Source organism: Mandrillus leucophaeus, unplaced genomic scaffold (genome assembly GCF_000951045.1).
Source record: "Mandrillus leucophaeus isolate KB7577 unplaced genomic scaffold, Mleu.le_1.0 Scaffold678, whole genome shotgun sequence".
NCBI lineage: Eukaryota > Metazoa > Chordata > Mammalia > Primates > Cercopithecidae > Mandrillus > Mandrillus leucophaeus.
Window position 1 is genome coordinate 1,247,518 of NW_012107341.1, and position 21,931 is coordinate 1,269,448.

The following is a 21,931-nucleotide window of genomic DNA, read 5'->3' on the forward strand; positions in this document are numbered from 1 at the left end:
TTTTTTTTTTTTTTTTTTCAGTGTTCCCGGTACCTGACTCTCTGTAGGAGAAGTGTAGTCTGTATTTCTTGAGAAATATATCTACACTCAGTATGCCTAACTCCTCCTTTCACCCTCAGTTACCCTCCCATTCTATTCTGGTACTTGCATCTGCAATTGCATGAAACTACTAAGGTTAAGGTCATCAATAGTGCCCTTGCTGTTAAATTCAATGGAAACGTATTTCTCATTGTCCAGTGGTTCTGCATCCAGTGCTTCCTCGTGCACTCCACCCACTGGGCCTCTGTTCCAAATCAGGTGTTCTAATGACCTATTGTGATATAGAGATATTGCCATACATTCAGGAAAGCTGTGGGGGACTTGGTTTAGTTCCTGGATGCAAAGGAGGAACTTTGATCATTTTCTCATGAGGCACCCTGCTTGTTATGAGCCATAGCTTCAAGCAGCGATTGTAGCCATTTGGGATTTTTTTTGCCATTTGGGTTTTTTTGCTTCTGTGAGCAGAGTGCTATACTCAGTCCCTAGTTTTATTCTGTGAGCCTGGTTTTAGTCCCCTCTCTCACATAAAAAACACGTAAGACTATTCTCCACAGAGGCCAAGTTCCTGCTGCCACTTCTCTGCTACTGGTTCCATAGACCAGCAACCCTATGACATTTTCCCCATGTTGTATATGTACTCTGCTGTGTGGTCTGTAAAAATATCCATCTCCTTTTTGACCTGAGCCTTGGCTTTTTGGTGTTGTCCTTTAATATATCACTAGCGTTAGTGTATAATTTTATCAGAAAGGGTGTGGAAGCATGATATATTGTGAAGACATCTCCTACCATTTCTTTTTTTTAATTATACTTTTAAGTTCTGGGATACATGTGTAGAATGTGCAGGTTTGCTGCATAGGTATACACATGCCATGATGGTTTGCTGCACCCATCAATCTGTCATCTACATTAGGTACTTCTCCTAATGCTATCCCTCCCCTAGTTCCCCCACCAGCCGAGAGGCCCTGGTGTGTGATGTTCCACTCCCTGTGTCCATGTGTTCTCATTGTTCAGTTCCCCCATATGAGTGAGAACATGTGGTGTTTGGTTTTCTGTTCCTGTGTTAGTTTGCTGAGAATGATGGTTTCTAGCTTCCTCCATGTACCTGCAAAGGACATGAACTCATCCTTTTTTATGGCTGCATAGTACTCCATGGTATATGTGTGCCACATTTTCTTTATCTAGCCAATAATTGATGATCATTTGGGTTGGTTGCAAGTCTTTGCTATTGTGAATAGTGCTGCAATAAACATGCATATACATGGGTCTTTATAGTAGTATGATTTATAATCCTTTAGGCATATACCCAGTAATGGGATTGCTGGGTCAAATGATATTTCTGGTTGTAGATCCTTGAGGAATTGCCACACTGTCTTCCACAATGGCTGAACTAATTTACACTCCCACCAACAGTGTAAAAGTGTTCCTATTTCTCCACATCCCCTCCAGCATCTGTTGTTTCCTGACTTTTTAAGGATCACCATTCTAACTGATGTGAAATGGTATCTCATTGTGGTTTTGATTTGCATTTCTCTAATGGCCAGTGATGATGAGCTTTTTTTCATATATTTGTTGTCCACATAAATGTCTTCTTTTGGAAGTGTCTGTTCATGTCCTTTGCCCACTTTTTGATGGAGTCATTTGTTTTTTTTTCTTGTAAATTTGTTTAAGTTCCTTGTAGATTCTGGATATCAGCCCTTTGTCAGATGGATAGATTGTAAAATTTTTCTCCCATTCTGTAGGTTGCGTGTTCACTCTGATGATAGTTTATTTTGCTGTGCAGAAGCTCTTTAGTTAAATTAAATCCCATTTGTCAATTTGGCTTTTGTTGCCATTGCTTTTGGTGTTTTAGTCGTGAAGTCTTTGGCCATGACTATGTCCTGAATGGCATTGCCTAGATTTTCTTCTAGGATTTTTATGGTTTTAGCTCTTACGTTTAAGTCTTTAATCCATCCTGAGTTAATTTTTGTATAAGGTATAAGGAAGAGGTCCAGTTTCAGTTTTTTGCATATGGCTAGCCAGATTTCCTAACACCATTTATTAAATAGGGAATCCTTTTCTCATTGCTTGTTTTTGTCAGTTTTGTCAAAGATCAGATGGTTGTAGATGTGTAGCATTATTTCTCAGGCCTGTGTTCTGTTCCATTGGTCTACGTATTTGTTTTGGTACCAGTACCATGCTGTTTTGGTTACTGTAGCCTTGTAGTATAGTTTCAAGTCAGGTAGCCTCCAGCTTTGTTATTTTTGCTTAGGATTGTCTTGGCTGTATGGGCTCCTTTTTGGTTCCATACGAAATTTAAAGTAGCTTTTTCTAATTCTGTGAAGAAAGTTGATGGTAAGTTGATGGGGATAGCATTGAATCTATAAATGACTTTCAGCATTATGGCCATTTTCAGTATATTGATTTTTCCTATCCATGAACATGGGATGTTTTTCCATTTGTTTGTGTCCTCTCTTACTTCCTTGAGCAGTGGTTTGTAGTTCTCCTTGAAGAGGTCCTTCACATCCTGTATAAGTTGTATTCTCAGGTATTTTATTCTCTTTGTATCAATTGTGAATGGGATTTCACTCATTATTTGGCTGTCTGTCTATTATTGGTGTACAAGAATGCTTGTGATTTTTGCACATTGATTTTATATCCTGAGACTTTGCTGAAGTTGCTTATCAGCTTAAGGAGATTTGGGGCTGAGATGATGGGGTTTTCTAAATATAAAATCATGTCATCTGCAAAGAGAGACAATTTGACTTCCTCTCTTCCTATTTGAATATGCTTTGTTTTTCTCTTGCCTGATTGCCCTGGCCAGAACTTCTGATACTATGTTGAATAGGAATAGTGAGAATAGTGCCAGTTTTCAAAGGGAATGCTTCCAGCTTTTGCCCATTCAGTATGATATTGCCTGTGGGTTTGTCATAAATAGCTCTTATTATTTTGAGATACATTCCATCAATACCTAGTTTATTGAGAGTTTTTAGCATAAAGGGATGCTGAATTTTATCAAAGACCTTTTCTGCATATATTGAGATAATCATGTGGTTTTTGTCATTGATTCTGCTTATGTGATGGATTCCGTTTATTGATTTGAGTATGTTGAACCAGCCTTGCATCCCAGAGATGAAGCTGACTTGATCATGGTGGATAAGCTTTTTGACGTGCTGCTGGATGCGGTTTGCTAGTATTTTACTGAGGATTTTCGCATTGATGTTCCTCAGGGATATTGGCCTGAAATGTTCTTTTTTTGTTGTGTCTCTGCCAGGTTTTGGTATCAGGAGTATGCTGGCCTCATAAAATAAGTTAGAGAGGAGTCCCTATTTTTCTGTTGTTTGGAATAGTTTCAGAAAGAATGGTATCAGCTCCTCTTTGTACCTCTGGTAGAATTCAGCTGTGAATCTGTCTGGTCCTGGGCTTTTTTGGTTGGTAGTCTATTACTGCCTCAATTTCAGAACTTGTTATTGTTCTATTCAGGGATCTGACTTCTTCCTAGTTTAGTCTTGGGAGGGTGTATGTGTCCAGGAATTTATCCATTTCTTGTAGATTTTGTAGTTTATTTGCCTAGAGGTGTTTATAGTATTTTCTAATGGTAGTTTGTATTTCTGTGGGATCAGTGTTGATATCCCCTTTATTATTTTTTTATTGTGTCTATTTTTCTTTCTTTTCTTCTTTATTAGTCTGGCTAGCAGTCTATCTATTTTGTTAATCTTTTCAAAAAACCAGCTCCTGGATTCGTTGATTTTTTTAAGGGATTTTCATGTTTGTATCTCCTTCAGTTCTGCTCTGATCTTAGTTATTTCTTGTCTTCTGCTGGCTTTTGAATTTGTTTGCTCTTGCTTCTCTAGTTCTTTTAATTGTGATGTTAGGGCGTCAATTTTAGATCTTTCCTGCTTTCTCCTGTGGACAATTAGTGCTATAAATTTCCCTCTAAACACTGCTTTAGCTGTGTCCCAGAGATTCTGGTACATTGTGTCTTTGTTCTCACTGGTTCCAAAAAACTTATTTATTTCTGCCTTAATTTTGTCATTTACCCAGTAGTCATTCAGGAGCAGATTGTTCAGTTTCCATGTAGTTGTGCAGTTTTGAGTGAGTTTCTTAATCCTGAGTTCTAATTTTATTACACTGTGGTCTGAGAGACTATTTGTTACGATTTCTGTTCTTTTGCATTTGCTGAGGAGCATTTTACTTCCAATTATATGGTCAATTTTAGAATAAGTCCAGTGTGGTGCTAAAAAGAATGTGTATTCTGTTGATTTGGGGTGGAGAGTTCTGTGGATGTCTTTTAGGTTCATTTGGTCCAGAGATGAGTTCATATCCTGAATATCCTTGCTAATTTTCTGTCTCATTGATCTGTCTAATATTGATAGTGAGGTCTTAAAGTATCCTACTATTATTGTGTGGGAGTCTCTAGGTCTCTAAGAACTTGCTTTATGAATCTGAGTGCTCCTGTATTGGGTGGATATATATTTAGCATAGTTAGCTCTTCTTGTTGCATTGATCCCTTTACCATTATGTAATGCCCTTCTTTTGTCTTTTTTGATCTTTTTTGGTTTAAAGTCTGTTTTATCATAGACTAGGATTGTAACCCCTGCTATTTTTTGCTTTCCATTTGCTTGGCAAACATTCCCCCATTCCTTTATTTTGAGCCTGTGTGTGTCTTTGCATGTGAGATGGATCTCCTAAATACAGCACACCAATGGGTGTTGAGACCAGCTAGGTCATGGAGACCCTAACCCAGCGGTGCTGGAGGAATTAAAGACACACACATAGAAATATAGAGTGTGGAGTGGAAAATTAGGGGTCTGACAGCCTTCAGAGCTGAGAGCCCCGAACAGAGTTTTACGCATATATTTATTGACAGCAAACCAGTGATAAGCATTGTTTCTATAGTTTATAGATTAACTAAAAGTATTTCTTATGGGAAACAAAGGGATGGGGTGAAACTAGGGATGGTCACTGGCTAGTTATCTGCAGCAGAAACATGTCCTTAAGGCACAGATTGCTCATGCTGTTGTTTGTGGTTTAGGAACGCCTTTAAGCGGTTTTCCTCCCTGGGTGGGCCAGGTGTTCCTTGCCCTCATTCTGGTAAACCCACAACCTTCCAGCAAACCCACAACCAACCAGCATGGGCATTATGGCCATCACAAGCATGTCACATTGCTGCAGATATTTTGTTTATGGCCAGTTTTTAAGGCCAGTTTATGACCAGATTTGGGGGCCTGTTCCCAACAGATGGGTCTTGACTCTATTCTATTTGCCATTCTGTGTCTTTTAATGGGGGCATTTAGCCTGTTTACATTTAAGATTAATATTATTACATGTGGATTTGATCCTGTCATTATGATGCTAGCTGGTTATTTTGACTGTTAGTTGATGCAGTTTCTTCACAGTGTCAATGTTCTTTACAATTTGGTATGTTTTTGCAGTGGCTGGTACAAGTTTTTCCTTTCCATATTTAGTGCTTCTTTCAGGAGCTCTTGTAAGGCAGGCCTGGTGGTGACAAAATCTCTCAGCATTTGCTTATCTGTAACGGATTTTATTTCTGTTATGACGCTTAGTTTGCCTGGATATGAAATTCTGGGTTGAAAAATCTTTTCTTTAAAAGTATTGAATATTGGCCCCCACTCTCTTCTGGCTTGTAGGGTTTCTGCAGAGATCTTCTGTTAGTCTGATGGGCTTCCCTTTGTGGGTAACCCAATCTGGCTGCCCTTAACATCTTTTCCTTCATTTCAACCTTGGTGAATCTGACAATTATATGTCTTGGGATTGCTCTTCTCGAGGAGTATCTTTGTGGTGCTCTCTGTATTTCCTGAATTTGAATGTTCGCCTGTCTTGCTAGGTTGGGGAAATTCTCCTGGATAACATCCCTGAAGAGTGTTTTCCAACTTGATTCCATTCTCCCCGTCACTTTTAGATACACCAATAAAATGTAGGTTTGGTCTTTTCACATAGTCCCATATTTCTTGGAGGCTTTGTTTGTTCCTTTTTATTCTTTTTTCTCTAATCTTGTCTTCATGTTTTATTTCATTAAGTTGATCTTTCAATCTCTGATATTCCTTCTTCTGCTTGATTGATTTAGCTTTTGATACTTGTGTATGCTTCTTGAAGTTCTCATGCTGTGGTTTTTAGCTTCATCAGGTCATTTATGTTTTTTTCTAAACTGGTTATTCTAGTTAGCAATTCGTCTAACCCTTTTTCAAGGTTCTTAGCTTACTTGCATTGGGTTACAACATGCTCCTTTAGCTCAGAGGTTTGTTATTACCTACCTTCTGAAGGTAGGTAATACTTTGATACCTGGTTTCCCTCATCTTCATCAATTTATCTACCTTTGGTCTTTGATGTTGGTGACCTTTGGATGGGGTTTTTGTGTGGACGTCCTTTTTTGTTGATGTTAATGCTAGTCCTTTCTGTTTGTTAGTTTTCATTCTAACAGGCCCCTCTGCTGCAGGTCTGCTGGAGTTTGCAGGAGGTCTACTCCAGACCCTCTTTGCCTAGGTATCACCAGCAGAGGCTGCAGTACAGCAAAGATTGCTGCCTATTCCTTCCTCTGGAAGCTTCATCACAGAGGGCACCTGCCAGATGCCAGCTGGAGCTCTCCTGTATGAAGTGTCTGTCGACCCCTGCTGGGAAGTCTTTCAGTCAGGAGGCACGAGGGTCAGGGACCCACCCACTTGAGGAGGCAGTCTGTGCCTTAGCAGAGCTTGAGCTCTGTGCTGGGAGATCCACTGCTCTCTTCAGAGCTGGCAGGCAGGAATGTTTAAGTCTACTGAAGCTGCACCCACAGCCGCCCCTTACACCAAGTGCTCTGTCCCAGAGAGATGGGAATTTTATCTATAAGCCCCTGCCTGGGGCTGCTGCCTTTCTTTCAGAGATACCCTTCCCAGAGAAGAGGAATCTAGAGAGGCACTCTAGCTATAGTGGCTTTGCAGAGCTGCGGTGTGCTCCACCCAGTTCAAACTTCCAGGCGGCTTTGTTTACACTGTGAGGGGAAAACTGCTTGCTCAAGCCTCAGTAATGGCAGATGCCCCTTCCCTCACCAAGCTCAAGCATCCCAGGTCAACCTCAGACAGCTGTGTTGGCAGCAAGAATTTCAAGCCATTGGATCTTAGCTTAATAGGCTCTATGGGGGTGGGATCTGCTGAGCTAGAGCACTTGGCTCCCTGGCTTCAGCCCCCTTTCCAGGGGAGTGAATGGTTCTGTCTCACTGGTGTTCCAGGTGCCACTGGGGTATGAAACATAAACTCCTGTAGCTCACTCGGTATCTGCCCAAATGGCTGCCCACTTCTGTGCTTGAAACTCAGGGCCCTGGTGGTGTAGGTACCCAAGGGACTGTCCTGGTCTGCAGGTTGCGAAAACTGTGGGAAAAGGGTAGTGTCTGGGCTGGAATGCACTGTTCCTCATGGTACAGTCCCTTATTTCTTCCCTTGGCTTGGGGAGGGAGTTGCCCGACCCCTTGTGCTTCCCGGGTGAGGCGACACCCCACCCTGCTTCAGCTCGCCCTCTGTGGGTTGCATTCACTGTCTAACCAGTCCCAGTGAGATGAGCCCGGTACCTGAGTTGGAAATGCAGAAATCACCTGCCTTCTGCGTTGATCTCGCCAGGAGCTGCAGACCAGAGTTGTTCCTATTCGGCCATCTAGCCAGTCACTTAAAGTCTGTTTTGTTTGGTAATTGTGTCACCACTATTGTATTCTTGTGATTGCAGTATGTGTGGTATATCTTTTAACATTCTATTACTTTCAACCTATTTGTATCTTTGAATTTAAAGTGCATCTCATGTAGACAATATATAGCGTAGTTGGATATCACTTTTTAAATCTAGTCTGACAATCTGCTTTTTGATTGGCTTGTTTAATCCGTTAACATTTAATGTTATTATTGATATACTTGGATATACTTTGTCATTTTACTTTTTGTTTCCATGTTCTTCATGTGTATTCTTCTATTCTGCATTAATTCTGTTGAATTACATGAATATTTTCTAATGTGGTATTTTCATTTCTTTACTTTTTGCTGTTTATTTCCAGTTCTTTATTAATTTCTCTAGAGCTTGCTGCATACATATTAACCTATCAGAATCAGTTTTAGATTTATAGTAATTTAATTTCGGCAAGCTATAGAAATGTTACTTTTTTGTACTTCTGTCTCTCTGTAATTTACGGTATCAATATTACACATATTATATCTTTAGATGTTACAAACTAAACACTACCTTGTTATTATTTTATGTAATTTTGTATCTTTCAAATAAGCTGAGAGTAGAAAGGATAGGAAGTATATATTTATAGGTTTTGTCATATATAGCCTTCTTATTTATCATTTGTGGTTCTCTTCATTTGTTTCCTGGATTCAAGTTACTATATGAATTTTTTTTTAGCCCAATACAGCTTCTCTCACGCACCTCTTTTGTGTTATCATTGGCATATATATATATATATTTATGTGTTATAGGCCAATTTATACATTATGTATAAATTCTTCTGTGAAATTGCTTTTAAATCAGTAAAAGGGAAAAGAGTAGAAGAAATGCATAGTTGTACTGTCTTTTTGATTACATAATTACCTTAATTGGTGCACTTTGTTTTTTTGTGTGTGTGGATTCAGATACTGGCTGGCATCACATTTTTTTATTCTGAATGACTTCTTTTGGAATTTGTTTTAAGCTAGGTATGTGGCAAATATTGCTAATTATTTATCCTGCCAGTTTAAATCTACTCTTGAGCCCTCTTAGTATTTTTACTTTTCAACCCTAGCATTTCCATTTCATTCTTTTCTGTAATTTCAGTCTTTATTTATATTCTGTATTTGATGTGATTTTATAACCATATCTTCTTCACTTTTGGTTTCCTTTAATTCTTTTAACATATTTATAATGAATTATTTGAAGTGTTTGTTTTTTTAAAATCCCACATCTGGTCACTGTCACAGATAGTTTCTGTTGCTTACCTTTTTCCAGTATATGTCCTGTTTCCTTACATGTGTTGCAAATTTTTGTCAGAAACTTCACATTTTAGATAATATAGTTATGTGTTTCTTAATGATGGGGATATGTTCTGAGAAATGTGTCATTAGGCAGTTTTGTTTTGTGAACATCATAGGGTATACTTATACAAACCTAGATAGTACAGCTTACTACACACATAGGCTACATGGTATGGCCTTTTCCTCCTAGGCTACAAGCCTGCACAGCATGATACTGTATTGAATATTGTATATAGCTGTAATACTGTGGTATTTGTGTATCTAAACATATCTGAATATTATAAAGGTAGACTAAAAATAGGGTATTATCATCTATGGGACTAAGATTTTATATGCAGTTTGTTGTTGACCAAAATGTAATTATGCAGCACATGACTGTATATTGTAGCAACTCTGAGGTGAAGTTGCTGGGTGAAGCCTCTGATGTATGTCCTTGAAAGATGCAGCTTGGGTGTACCCACAGCAGTTTTGGCAGGGCCGTCTCTGACTGTCTCTTTTATGAAACATACTCACTCAGGTGATTGATCTATTGCTTTCAACAGTGCCCTAGGAAATAAATTGCTCTACTGATCAAGTTAAATTTAGGTTTCTTGAAGTATTAGTTCTTTAGGTCAGTGTTTGAGATATGTTCTGATTCCAGTATTGCTTCTCCAGGTGACTCCTGTGTTGCTGTCTGGCCAAGTTGTAGTTTAGCTTATAACTCCAGTGAATCTGTGAATCTCGTCTTAGTTGAGCTTGTCTACACTTACACACAAGTGAAACCAGTTCCTTTGAGATTCAGAGCTTTCTGTTCTGCAGCCTGGTTCTCTTCCCTGGGGAAATTCTCTGAGCGATAGCGCTGAAGCTGAGGCTGGGGACAGTGGTGTGCTTTTTTCTGGGTGACACCCTGCTTTAGGAGCTGAGCACTTGATGTAGGGGTAGCAGGAGCCCTAGGTATCATCAGCTTACAGTCCTGATGTGGAACCCTTACACCACGAATTGGGGTAAGGGTGATGGAGGACTCAGTATTCTCAGTGTTCCTCTACCTGATTTAGAGCCTCTGTCTCAGGAGTTGGGACTAGGTGGAAGAAGGTAGCTATCATCTCTCAGCCAGATTCACCTGGAACTTAATAAATTCAGCAACATGGAGCTGGGGGTAGATGAGAAATGCTGACATCCTTCCTTTCCCGGGAGATAGTCTATTAACTGAAAGCTGGATGGGGAAAGAACCCTATGTTAGGCTGTAGAAATCTGGAATGGAGTGTCTCTCTCCCTCTCCTTGAGCTGAGGGAAGGGAGGAAGGGAGCAGGTCTTGGTTCATATGCTTTCTTCAAATACTGTTTGATATGGTTTGGTTGTATTCCCACCTAAATCTCATGTTTAATTGTACTCCCTAATGTTGGGGGAAGGACCTGTTGGGAGGTGATTAGATCATGGGGGCAGATTTCCTCCTTGTGCTTGTGATAGTGAGTTCTCATGAGATCTGGTTGTTTGAAAGTGTGTAGCACTTCTCCCTTCACTCTCTCTTTCTCTCCTGCTCCATCATGGTAAGACCTGCTTGCTTCCCCTTCACCTTCAATCATGATTGTAAGTTTCCTGAGGCTTCCCTGCCATGCTTCCTGTACAGCCTTCAAAACTGTGAGTTAGTTAAACCTCTTTTGTTAATAAATTACTCAGTCTTAAGTAGTTCTTTATAGCAGTGTGAGAACGGACTATTACACTATTTTTACGGACATTCGATAGACTTCTTTGAATAAATGTTTATTTTTTCTATGCCCTTAGGACAATTTCCAAAGACTCTTTAATGATTGTTTTTAAAAAAGAATTTATAGCAGCTTTGTTGGAGTTTGCAGAGCTCCTCCAGCTGTCTAGTCAGAAGTCTGTCTCCTACAGTTATTTTTTTAGTAGTAGTCATTACTTTATTCAGTTTATTTCTTCTTTCACAAATTATAATAATTCATATTATGAATAATAATTTATTTTCTCCTAGAAATGGTTTTAATCCAACTCTCCAAATTCATTGACATGAAGATATTTATAGTGTTTTATGTAGTCATTTGTTTTTTCTTTATATATTAAATTTTATAGCTTTTTTCTGTTGTTTAATTAGTACATTATTTGATGTTTTTCTTATGTATCATGGATTTTACTGTCCTTCTACCTGAATTATAATTTTTTAAATATTTCTCAGGGATTCATTCCTTCTTTGATTTTTCTTATTCTCTTTCCCTAACTTGCTTTCTTGTGTTAACCTTGTTCTTTATGTAGACTCTTGAGTTGTACAATTAGCTCATTTATTTTCTTTTTATTTTTTGGGTAAATCTAGTTAAGACTATAAATTTACTTTTTATTACTATAATTGCATCCCACAGTTACTGATATGTTTATCATCATTTCTAAATATTTAGTCATATCTACTATGATTTCTTTTATAGTCATTTATTTAGTATTTTATTTGTTTAAAAATGTTTGAGGAATTTTTGTTGTTGATTTTTATTTTGATTTTTTTGTGTGTCAGAGATTGTGGTTTACATATTATAATATTGAAATTTTGGATTTTGTTGACTTCTTTCAAAGCCTCCTTTTGCTTATTTTTATTTCTGGAATGCTAATTAAACATATTTATTGGCCAGGCATGGTGGCTCATGCCTGTAATCCCAGCACTTTCGGAGGCTGAGGAGGGCGGATCACAAGGTCAGGAGTTCAAGATCAGCCTGGCCAATATGATGAAACCCCATCTCTACTGAAAAAAAAAAAATGTAGCCAGCTCAGTGGCAGGCGCCTGTAGTCCCAGCTACTCGGGAGGCTTAGGCAGGAGAATCACTTGAACCCGGGAGGTGGAGGTGGCAGTGAGCCGAGATCAAGCCACTGCACTCCATCCTGGGAGACAGAGCAAGACTCCGTCTCAAAACAAACAAACAAATGAACATATTTATTGGGATTTCTTAACTTATCATTCAAAACCTTTAGCTTGTCTTTCATATACCAGAATCTTTAAATGTGGTGTATTTTAGGTACTCTCATACGATTTACCAAATGTTTCTTCAGGTATGTTATGTCTGCCATTTAGCTTATGTATTTCACTTAAGTTATTTATTTTTTAACTTTGGTGATTTTTTTCTTTTTATTTCAATGACTATATTTTCATTCTCCAATATATTAGACCTTGCATTTTTATAATCCCCACTTGTTTTTGGTCATATTCACCTGTTTTTGTTTTATAATTTTCTGTTCTTAATTTATTCCTTTCTTTAACATTTTGAGGATTTACATTTTTACATTTTATTATATTTTAATAATGTACATATACTTCTTTGTATCCTTACCACCAATAAAATAGGTTTTATTGCTCTTTTATCTATATAGTGGGTGTAAAAAAACTGTATCACTTATAATTTGCATTTTCCTTAATACTGTTATCTTTGAGCATCTATTTATATATGTTCATTTTCCATATAAGATTTTCTATTTATATATTTTGCCTATTTTCCTGTTTTTGTGCTCTTGTCAATTTCTAACAGTACTTTGACTATAGATCAGTGGTTTTCAAATTATGGTCTGTGAAACTCTGGGAGTCCCTGAGACACTTTCAAGGGATCAGTAAGGTGAAAACTAATTTAGTAATTATACTAAGATTTTATTTGCTATTTCTACTGTGTTGATATTTGCACTTATGGTAGGTAAATTACTGTCACCTATTTAGTAGAAAGCAAGGCAGTGGCCTTGAACTGTACTGGCAATTGAATAACTTCTTAGTTGAGACGCTGCTGAAAACAAAAGCCAGGTTAACAAGGAAGAAAGTGGCAGAAGTTTATGCATGTGCTGTACCTATCATGCTGGAGAGGCCTCAATTCAAAAGTATCTCCTATTGGTACCTTAGGGGCCTTGCTTACGTAATATTTTAACAAACAGTCATAAATCCAATTTAGTGACAAAACAAAGGAGAGAGCAATTCCAGTCTTCTAAAAGGTTAGAAAATGTGGGATGATAGTAAAATCTGTTCCCAGATTCCTTTGGTGCCTGCTGGTGCTTTCTCTGGACAGATTAGCAAATGTTATCTCCAGTAAGGAAGGATTGGTGTCCTGCCATTGGGCAAATGGAGGCTAAGGCCTGAATGGTCCCCTCCATTTTCAGCATCTTTAACCTTACAACCCTCAGTATTTGGGGGAGAAATACTTTGTTTTTCTTCAGTCCCCCTTTTACAGCTTTAGTTTTAGAAAGTTTTACATATTAAAGTCCAAGTTGGTAGCTTTGGGGAGATTTGGGTTAGAGGTTCTAATCTGGCAAAGGGGGAGAAATAGATTGAAACAAGTAGAAAGCAACAAATTGGGTTCCATGTCTTACCGAATGAGTCTCTTCGTCTTGAGAGTAATTAGCTTAGTTGAACAGATGAGCCTGATTTCAGGAGGTGGTGTTATAGGTGAATTTTTTTCAAATTTAGTCTCTATATGGTATAGGCACACTGGTATTTAGTTGGAAGCATTTTTATGGAAAACACAGAAAAACAAAAATTAATATCTGGAGCAGTCTGCAAACTAGTCTTTTGAGTTTGGAGGGCAGTCAGCTGAGAATATTTTAGATTTTGACTCAAAAAATTTCAGTTGGGATGGACAGGGAGTGGCAATTTGATAGATTTTCCCAGATTGTCATTTGAATCAGGGGTTCCACTGAACTTTCTGTACATACATAAGTTGTTGTAGTGATTTCTCCAAAGTTTATATCAGGTTGTCTAGCATTAACTTGCAGGACTTTAGGAAAAGCAGTTTTGATGTCTAGGGATTTAGAGTCAGATGAGTGAGTGGGAGAAATATTGGAAATTTTAGTCTGGAGAGTCATAGTCAGATATTGGAAGAAACTAAAAATTCAAGATTCAGCCTAGATAATTCTTTAAAAACCCTTAAAAGCAAATGGACAAAGCTAGAATCTAATAACGAGCGCACTATAGTTTTTAAATTTTTCTTGAAACATAATTTTTCTCTCTCTGGTCACCTATTTCTACCAAAGATCACAGTGAGTCCGGTTTTGTTGTAAAATAAGTTTTAGCCTCATTATGGTTGGCTTGATTAGTTATATAAACTGTAGCAAGGCCGGATGCAGTGGCTTACACCTGTAATCCCAGCACTTTGTGAGGCCGAGGCAGGTGGATCACTTGAAGTCAGGAGTTCAAGACCAGACTAGCCAACATGGTGAAACCCCATCTCTACTAAAAATACAAAAATTAGTCGGGCATGGTGGTGCACGCCTGTAATCCCAGCTACTTGGGCAGCTGAGGTGGGAGTATCGCTTGAACTTGGGAGGCAGAGGCTGCAGTGAGCAGAGATTGCGCTGCTGCACCCTAGCCTGGGCGACAGAGCGAAACTCCATTTCTAAATAAATAAATAAACTGTAGAAAAAATAATGATTGACCTTATTATAGGCTCTTTTAAAGTTGGCTTTGCTGGAACTTGTCATAAGGAAAAGACTTTTAAAATACTCTGCAGGTTAGGAAGTCAAGCCATGGACTCACCCTCAGATTTTACCTGTAGTACTTGAGTGAATTCTTTTCTTGAAGTCCCCAAAGTATTTAGAGTATTCTGCACTTCTCAGAAACTGATATTTTTTTACCTACCACAAGGCTAGTAACCCTGTAAAGGAACCATGTAGACAGCGTACTTGGCCAGTTTTTCCAAGGGATTAATTGGATCCTAGTTAACCCTTAGTTCCTTAAAGCAGCCTGGTCATACCTGAAAATGTGACATCCCAATCAAAGCCTTTGTAATATGTGTTTTTAACTGTGTCTTATTATGAAAGGAAACAGATTCTTATTAATGTTACGCAAATAACTATATTGCCATAAAATAAAAATATTTATGGTTAGTTTCTCAATTCAGAAGAAATCAGAGAGAAAGGTAAATGTTTAGATTTTGCTTACAAAAATATACTTTACCCAATTCCTGCAAACTATAAGTAGCTTAAAAAAAAAAAAAGCTTTCTCGACTCTGGAAAAAGAAACAAAAAATAATTAGCAATGTTTTCAACAAAAAGTCATTAAAAATCATTTTAGTCCTGCATCAGTTCAGTCCCACATAATTCTTTTTCTGCTTGATGTTAGATTAGCAATTTTATGAGTCCAGTTTTTAAAATGGGAGTTATTCAAATTCTTAACCAGTCTAATCGTGTTATCTCAGTGATGTCGGAAAACTGTACTTAAGTGTATTTAAAGTCTATTCCATGAATCTTCTTGAAGACACTTTAGGATTTGCAGAGAGCTTTTGAAGAAAAAACAAAAGCAACAGAATAAAGCAGTAACACATCCAGAATGTTTATTAGGGACCAGTTCTGCAGGCACTTTTGCCTGGCAACTCCAACAATCTCAGACTCCCAGAAGGCAGAAAGATGTTCAGTGCATCAGGTGCTTAAAAAGACAGTTTTATCATGAAGAAAAGGATTCCTGTCTTGTGGAGGGAAGTGTTTACCAGCCAAGGGCTAATCCTGCAAGCAGCCTCCCACCTGCAGCGTTAACTCTTTTATGCACATAAGCTGATCTTGAATTGTTGCTGGTTTGTGTGTACTTCTGCTGGATGCTCAGAAGAGTATACTTTTGATACAGTGTTTCAGAGAATTTGGGGGATATTTTGACTTAAATTCAGACTTAGTTCTATTTCAGGAAATACCTTCATATGGGTCAGATTTCTGGAGAGAAAAAGTTTTCTTTCTTTGTCCCCAGTCATACTGTGACTCACTACAGTTTCCAGCTCTAACCCTTCAGGTTCAGTTATTCTATGTGATATTTGTATATATTACATATCTTTGATATTATAAGTCATGATATATGTATGTATATATGATAAATGTGTACCTACGCTGATGGATGAATCAGTACAAAAAGCATATTAGAATTCCTGTTCAGAAATGAAACCTATAGAGGTTTCCTTAGCAATTAGAAGCTGTCTGGTCTCTACTCTGAATACAAAGATGGACGGTAGCTAACTATATGTACTTAATTTTAGCTTAAATGTGTAGGTAGAAAAGTAAACAATGACTGGGTGCACTTCAGTGTATGCAGGAAGCTTTTCCTGAGCATAATCCAGGAACAGGCAGGGAAATCTCCCTTGTTTGACACAAGTAGCAACAGAGCAACTTCCTATTTTGGAAGTTGAACTTTTCTGACTTTTGGTATTGTAGTGAATTTCTTTTCATTTTTATTTTTCTTGTGTCATTTCAGTGAGAATTTGGGATGGTTAAAATATATATATGTGTGTGTGTGTGTGTGTGTGTGTTTTCTCAGTTCCAGCTGTTGTACTCAACTCAATAAAACTAATTGTGTATCTATTAGAAACATATTTTTGAATATTGTTCATAATTATATGAATTTAATTTCTTCCAAGATAAATATTTAACTTAGAGAAGTGCTATACCTGAGTTTGAGCAGCATAGTGTTGAGGTTAATAGAATAGGCTCTGGGACCAGGCTCCGTAAGTTACAATCTTAGTTTTGAAAACATAGGCATTGGACATGTGACATAATCCCTGCCTCCCTCAATTTCTTTATGACAGATAGAAAATCTTAATGATGATGACAGATTCAAATGAGTCACTATTTGTAAAGTGTCAATCATAGTATTTGATACTTAGATAAGTGTTGGTACTTAAATAAGTGTTGGTACAAGATAAGTGTTGGTGAACTAAAAATAAATATAATTGTATCTAAAAACATGTGCCAAGAATTTATACCAAGTAATCATATTTCTTAAATAGTTACAATATGTTTGAATTATTTAAGTAACCATTTTTTGTCTTTCTCTTCTTAATTTTTTACAGCTTATCGTGAGCCTCATTATTATTATCAGTTCACAGCTCGATATCATGCAGCTCCCTGCAACAGTATTTATAATATTTCTTTTGAGAAGAAACTTATTCAGATTTTAAGCAAACTGCTTCTTGACCTTTCATGTGAAATTTCCTTACTTAAGTCTGAATGCCATCATATTAAAATGCAAAGAGCTGGTTTGCAAAATGAATTGTTCTTTACATTTTCAGGTAAGTCTATACAATTTATTAGAAAAGCAAATGGAGAACACATAACTAAGAGTTAAAAAATGTTGTTAATTACTCACAGCATTTTTACAATATAAACACTATACATCTGAATATATTTTGTTCTCTACTTTGACTTAGTGCTATTAACCCCTCAAATAGAATTCTACTGATTCATGTACTAATGAAAAGTTTGCTCTCTCAATAACACTGTTATGATAATTTACTGTAGAGTGGAATTTAGTGTAAGGAAAGTCATGCTATTTAGGTTTAATGATTTAATTTGTAAAATCATCTTATTATAAGATGGGTTAATATCATAGACCAGAGGAAACATTCAGCTTAGTATGCTTTTCTTAATAATGTGGAGTAGAGGCCCAGTATTTTCTGGAAAACAAAGAATTGGACTTTATACTTATACCTTTATATTTATCTTTATATTTATAATGGTTTATGAATGACCATTTAGGAATACCCACCCATGTGTTTTTAAAAGGTCCCAGTGACAGTAGGGCACCCCTCCCCTTTCATCACAAATGTTATTGCTTGCTAATTTCCTTCCTCCTTTTTTAGTGTTTTTTTTTTTTTTTAAATCATTATTTATCTACTATCAGAGTTGGATTGTATTTAACCATTTCCCCAACTTTCCCTTCTGTTTCTTTTTTGGCCATCTAGGATTGAAGTTTTAGAAACACAGTTGAGAGGCATGAAGCTTTAAGGGGAAAAACCAAGAGAAGTTCAGCCTCATTTTCTGTCTTTTATCTCCTTACTTTTCTCCTGTCTTCCCTTCTCTTCTCCTCTCTTTCCTTCTCCTCAGCCCTCCCCTCCCCTCACTACTCCTTTTCCCTTCCCTGCCCTCCCCTCTCTCTCCTCTTCTCCAGAAATACATTGAGAGTTTTTCTCCAGCCCCTGGGTCTGTCTAATAGGTAGATCAGTTCTTAGAAAACCTGAAAGTGTGGCTCTCTTCAGGTTCAGCACTTTGGGAGGCTGAGGCAGGTGGATCACTTGAGGTCAGGAGTTTGGGACCAGCCTGGCCAACACGGGGAAACCTGCCTCTACTAAAAATACAAAAATCAGCCGGGCATGGTGGCGTGGGCCTGTAGTCTCAGTGACTTGGGAGGCTGAGGCAGGAGTATCACTTGAACCCAGGAAGCTGAGGTTGCAGTAAGCCGAGATCATGCCACTGCACTGCAGCCTGGCTGACAGAGTGAGACTGTTTAGAAAAAAAAAAAAAAAAAAAAAAAGCTGAAAGTGTACTGGAACTCATAAAAGAGATGATATCCAATAGAAATGAAGCATTATGAGACTTGATTTGCATTTCTCCGAAGGCAAATGTTGTTGAGCATCTTTTCATGTGCTTATCGGTCAGTTGTGTATCTTCTTTGGAGAAATGTTTATTCAAGTCCTTTGCTCAATTTAAAATTGGGTTTGTGTCTTTTTGGTGGTGTTGTAAGAGTTCTTTATATATTCTGAATACTGTATTCTTATTAATATGTGATATGCAAATATTTCTTCCATTTTATAGGTTGTTTTTTCACTTTCTTAATAATGTCCTTTGATACCCAATTGATTTTAATTTTGATGATGTCCAATTTACCTGTTTTTTTCCTTGTGTTTCTTGTACTTTGGGTGGCGTTTCTAAGAATATGTTGTCAAATCTGAGGTCATCAAGATTTACTCCTTCTGTAGTTTTAGCTATTACACTTCGGTCTAAGATTCATTTTGAGCTAATTGTGTATATAGTATGAGGTATGGGTTCAGCCTTATACTTCATATTTTGCATATGGCTATCTGGTTGCCCAAGAACATTTGTTGGAAGAGACCATTTTTTTCCACATTGAATCGTCTTGGCAACCTTGTTGAAAGTCAGTTAACCATAAATATATGAGCTTATCTCTAGACTCTCAATTCTATTGCATTGTTCTCTACTTTGATTTCTCTATGTGAATGTTTGTCAACTTTATTGCATTTTTTCCAAAAACCATTTTTTTATTGCTTTTTCTCTTCTCTAGTTTATATATTTTCTACTCTTTATTATTTCCTTCTTTTTGCTAGCTCTGAGTTTAATTCATTCTTCTTTTTCTAGTTTCTTAAGGTGTGACATTAAGTAATTGATTTGAAATCTTTCTTCTTGTTAAGTATAGGTGTTTACTTACACCCATACATTTCCTTCTGAGTACTGCTTTAACTGCAACCCATACTTTTTGGTAAGTTGTATTTTCATTTTCATTCATCTGCAAGTATTTTCTAACTTCCCTTATACTTTTTTTTGACCTGTTTGTTATTTAGAAGTATGGTGTTCAATTTCCACATGTTCGTATACATTCTAGATGTCCTTCTGTTAAGGCTTTCTGATTTATTTCTTTTGTGGGATAGAAGTCTAGTCCAAATGACCACCAGGATGGCTAAATAGTAGAAAGAAGAGATTTATTGTGACATCAACTTGCAGTTTGGGAAGATATGATCTTTGGTGTGGACTGAAGGCACTCTCTCTTCCAAAGGGAAAGGGTCTGTATTAACAATAGGGTCTTATGTATTCAGCGTGTTTTGAGTAAAGCTATAAATATTTATGAGGGGGGTTGAACACATGTACAATGGGTAGACATGTAACTTACGTTCCATGTTCACTTTGGGGTGGGTTTTAGCATTAAAACGAGGTAGAATTTGGCTCTGTCTATTGAAAGGCTGACTATAAAACACAAAGAATTTGTTCAGTCTCTATTAGCTTGCTGAAACTGGCTTAAGGCCTGCAGTTGCCTTTCAGGAAGGAGTTCTTGTAAGGCAGATTCTCTGTCCAGTCAGAATTTTAGTGGTCTCGGTTGTAAATCAGTTAGGAAGGGAATCTGGCAATTTGTCTGATAGCTCCTGTTAAAGGGTTTAGCAAGGTGTGTTTGCATGCGTGTGTGTGTGTGTGTGTGTTTTGTAGCCATAGAAATTTAGGGAATTGACATGCCAGCTGAGCCCTGAACCTTTAGCTCATAGCTAATTTTTGTTTCCTTAACCTTGGGGTCCATCTTAGTTGATAAAGGGGCATCTATTTTTGTTTCTCAGATTACAGAAGCTACTTTATATCATTTTCATCTTCTTATACTTACTGAGACTCTTTTGTGGTTACACACATGGTCTACCTGGAGGAATGTTTCATATGTACTTGTGAAGTATGTGTATTCTTCTGTTGTTGGGTGGAGGGTTCTGTGTATATTGTATAGATCTAGTGTTGTTCAAGTACTCTATCTGCTTATTGATCTTCTGCCTAACTTTTATATTCATTATTGAAGGTGCGGTATTGATGTGTTCCACTATTATTATCTGCTTTTCCCTTCTGTTCTGTCAATTTTTGCTTCATATAATTTGGGACTCTGTTGTTAGAGGCCTATATACTTACAAATGTTATATGTTCTTTAATACATTGGCCCTTTTATCAAAATATAGTGCATTTCTTTGCATCTTGTAACAATTTTTGACTTAAAGTTTATTTTATCTGATGTTTGTATATAGATCTGTTTATATTTTTTGTTTCTTCTTGAGTTTTGATAGTAATGTGTTTCCAGCAATTTGTCTATTTTATCTAGATTTGATGACTATTTGCACAAAGTAGCTTTTTTCATCCATTTACTTTTAATCCATGTTTTTTTTGCTTTTGCACCTAAAGTGAATCTTTTGTAGACAATAGTTAGATCCTGCATTTTTATCCATTATGTCCACTTCTGCCTTTTAGTTGGTGTCTTTAAATTAAGCCACTTACATTTAAAATTATTACTGATAAGGGAGGACTTACTTTTGCCTTTTTGCTACACATTTTCTATATATTTTTTTTACATTAATTGACTATTTTTAGAGCAGTTTTTATTTTACAGAAAAGTTAAGCAAAGTATAGACACACACATTTTTATATGCATATTTGTATATAAAAAGTCATTAACAAACCCAAGGTCACTTTTTCTTCTTTGTTTCCAGCTTCCCAATTTTGTGTATTTTACAGTTATCTCTGTGATTATATTATGAAGTTAATTTTGGTTAAAGGTATAAGTCTAGATTTATTTGCATGTGGATATCCAGTTGGTCAAGCATCATTTTTTAAATGACTATATTTTCTCTTTTGAATTGCTGTCTTTTCCTTTGTGAATGATCAATTGAGTATATTAACATGGGTATATTTCTGAGATTTCTGTTCACTTATATTGGTCTCTGTCTGTTCTTTCATCAGTATTATACCATCTTGACTTCTGTAGTTTTATAGTAAGTCCTCTGTATTTATAGTCAGTCCTCTGTATTTCTTGCCTTTAATAATGTGTTGGCTGTTCTAGGTCTTTTGCCTTTTCACGTAAATTTTAGAAGCAGTTTGTAGATAAGCACAAAATATTTTATTGATATTTTGAGTGTCATTGAGTTTAAAGTACATATCAAGTTGGCAAGAACTGACACTGTAACAATAGTGGATCTTCCTATCTATGAACATGGAATATCTTTTTATTTACTTAGATCTTTGATTTTTTATCAGAGTTTTACAGTTTTCCTCATACAGACTTTGTACTTATTTTTTTATATATTTCATTTTTGTTAGTGTAGTGGCATTGCATTGTTTTCACATTACAGTTGTTTATTACAAGTACATAGGAAAGCAATTGACTTTTTAAAACAATTTTTAATTGTATAATTTTAAGATGTACAACATATTTATATACACACATATGTAAACATTAAAATAATTACTGCAAGTCAAGCAAACTAGCATATCTATTATCTCACATCATTATCTTTCTTTCCATCTCCAACCCATGGTAAGAGCATGTAAAATGACTCTTCTTGCAAGTTGTTAGCATATAATACAGTATTATTAACTAGAGTCCTCATGTGGTACATCAGAACATCAGATCTCTAGATTTATTCATTCTTCTTAACTACAACTTTATTCACTTTGATTCACATCAT

General features: G+C 36.8%; 1 protein-coding gene across 2 annotated transcripts in view; it reads left to right on the forward strand.

The window, feature by feature from the left end:
• Window positions 1-21,931, forward strand: part of ZPBP (zona pellucida binding protein) — a 148,015-nt gene that overhangs the window by 46,279 nt on the left and 79,805 nt on the right. For both annotated transcript variants that reach the window (XM_012002122.1, XM_012002123.1), the window contains exon 5: window positions 16,784-17,002. In XM_012002122.1, coding sequence (XP_011857512.1) covers window positions 16,784-17,002 — 219 coding nt within the window. The remainder of the gene's footprint in view (window positions 1-16,783; window positions 17,003-21,931) is intronic.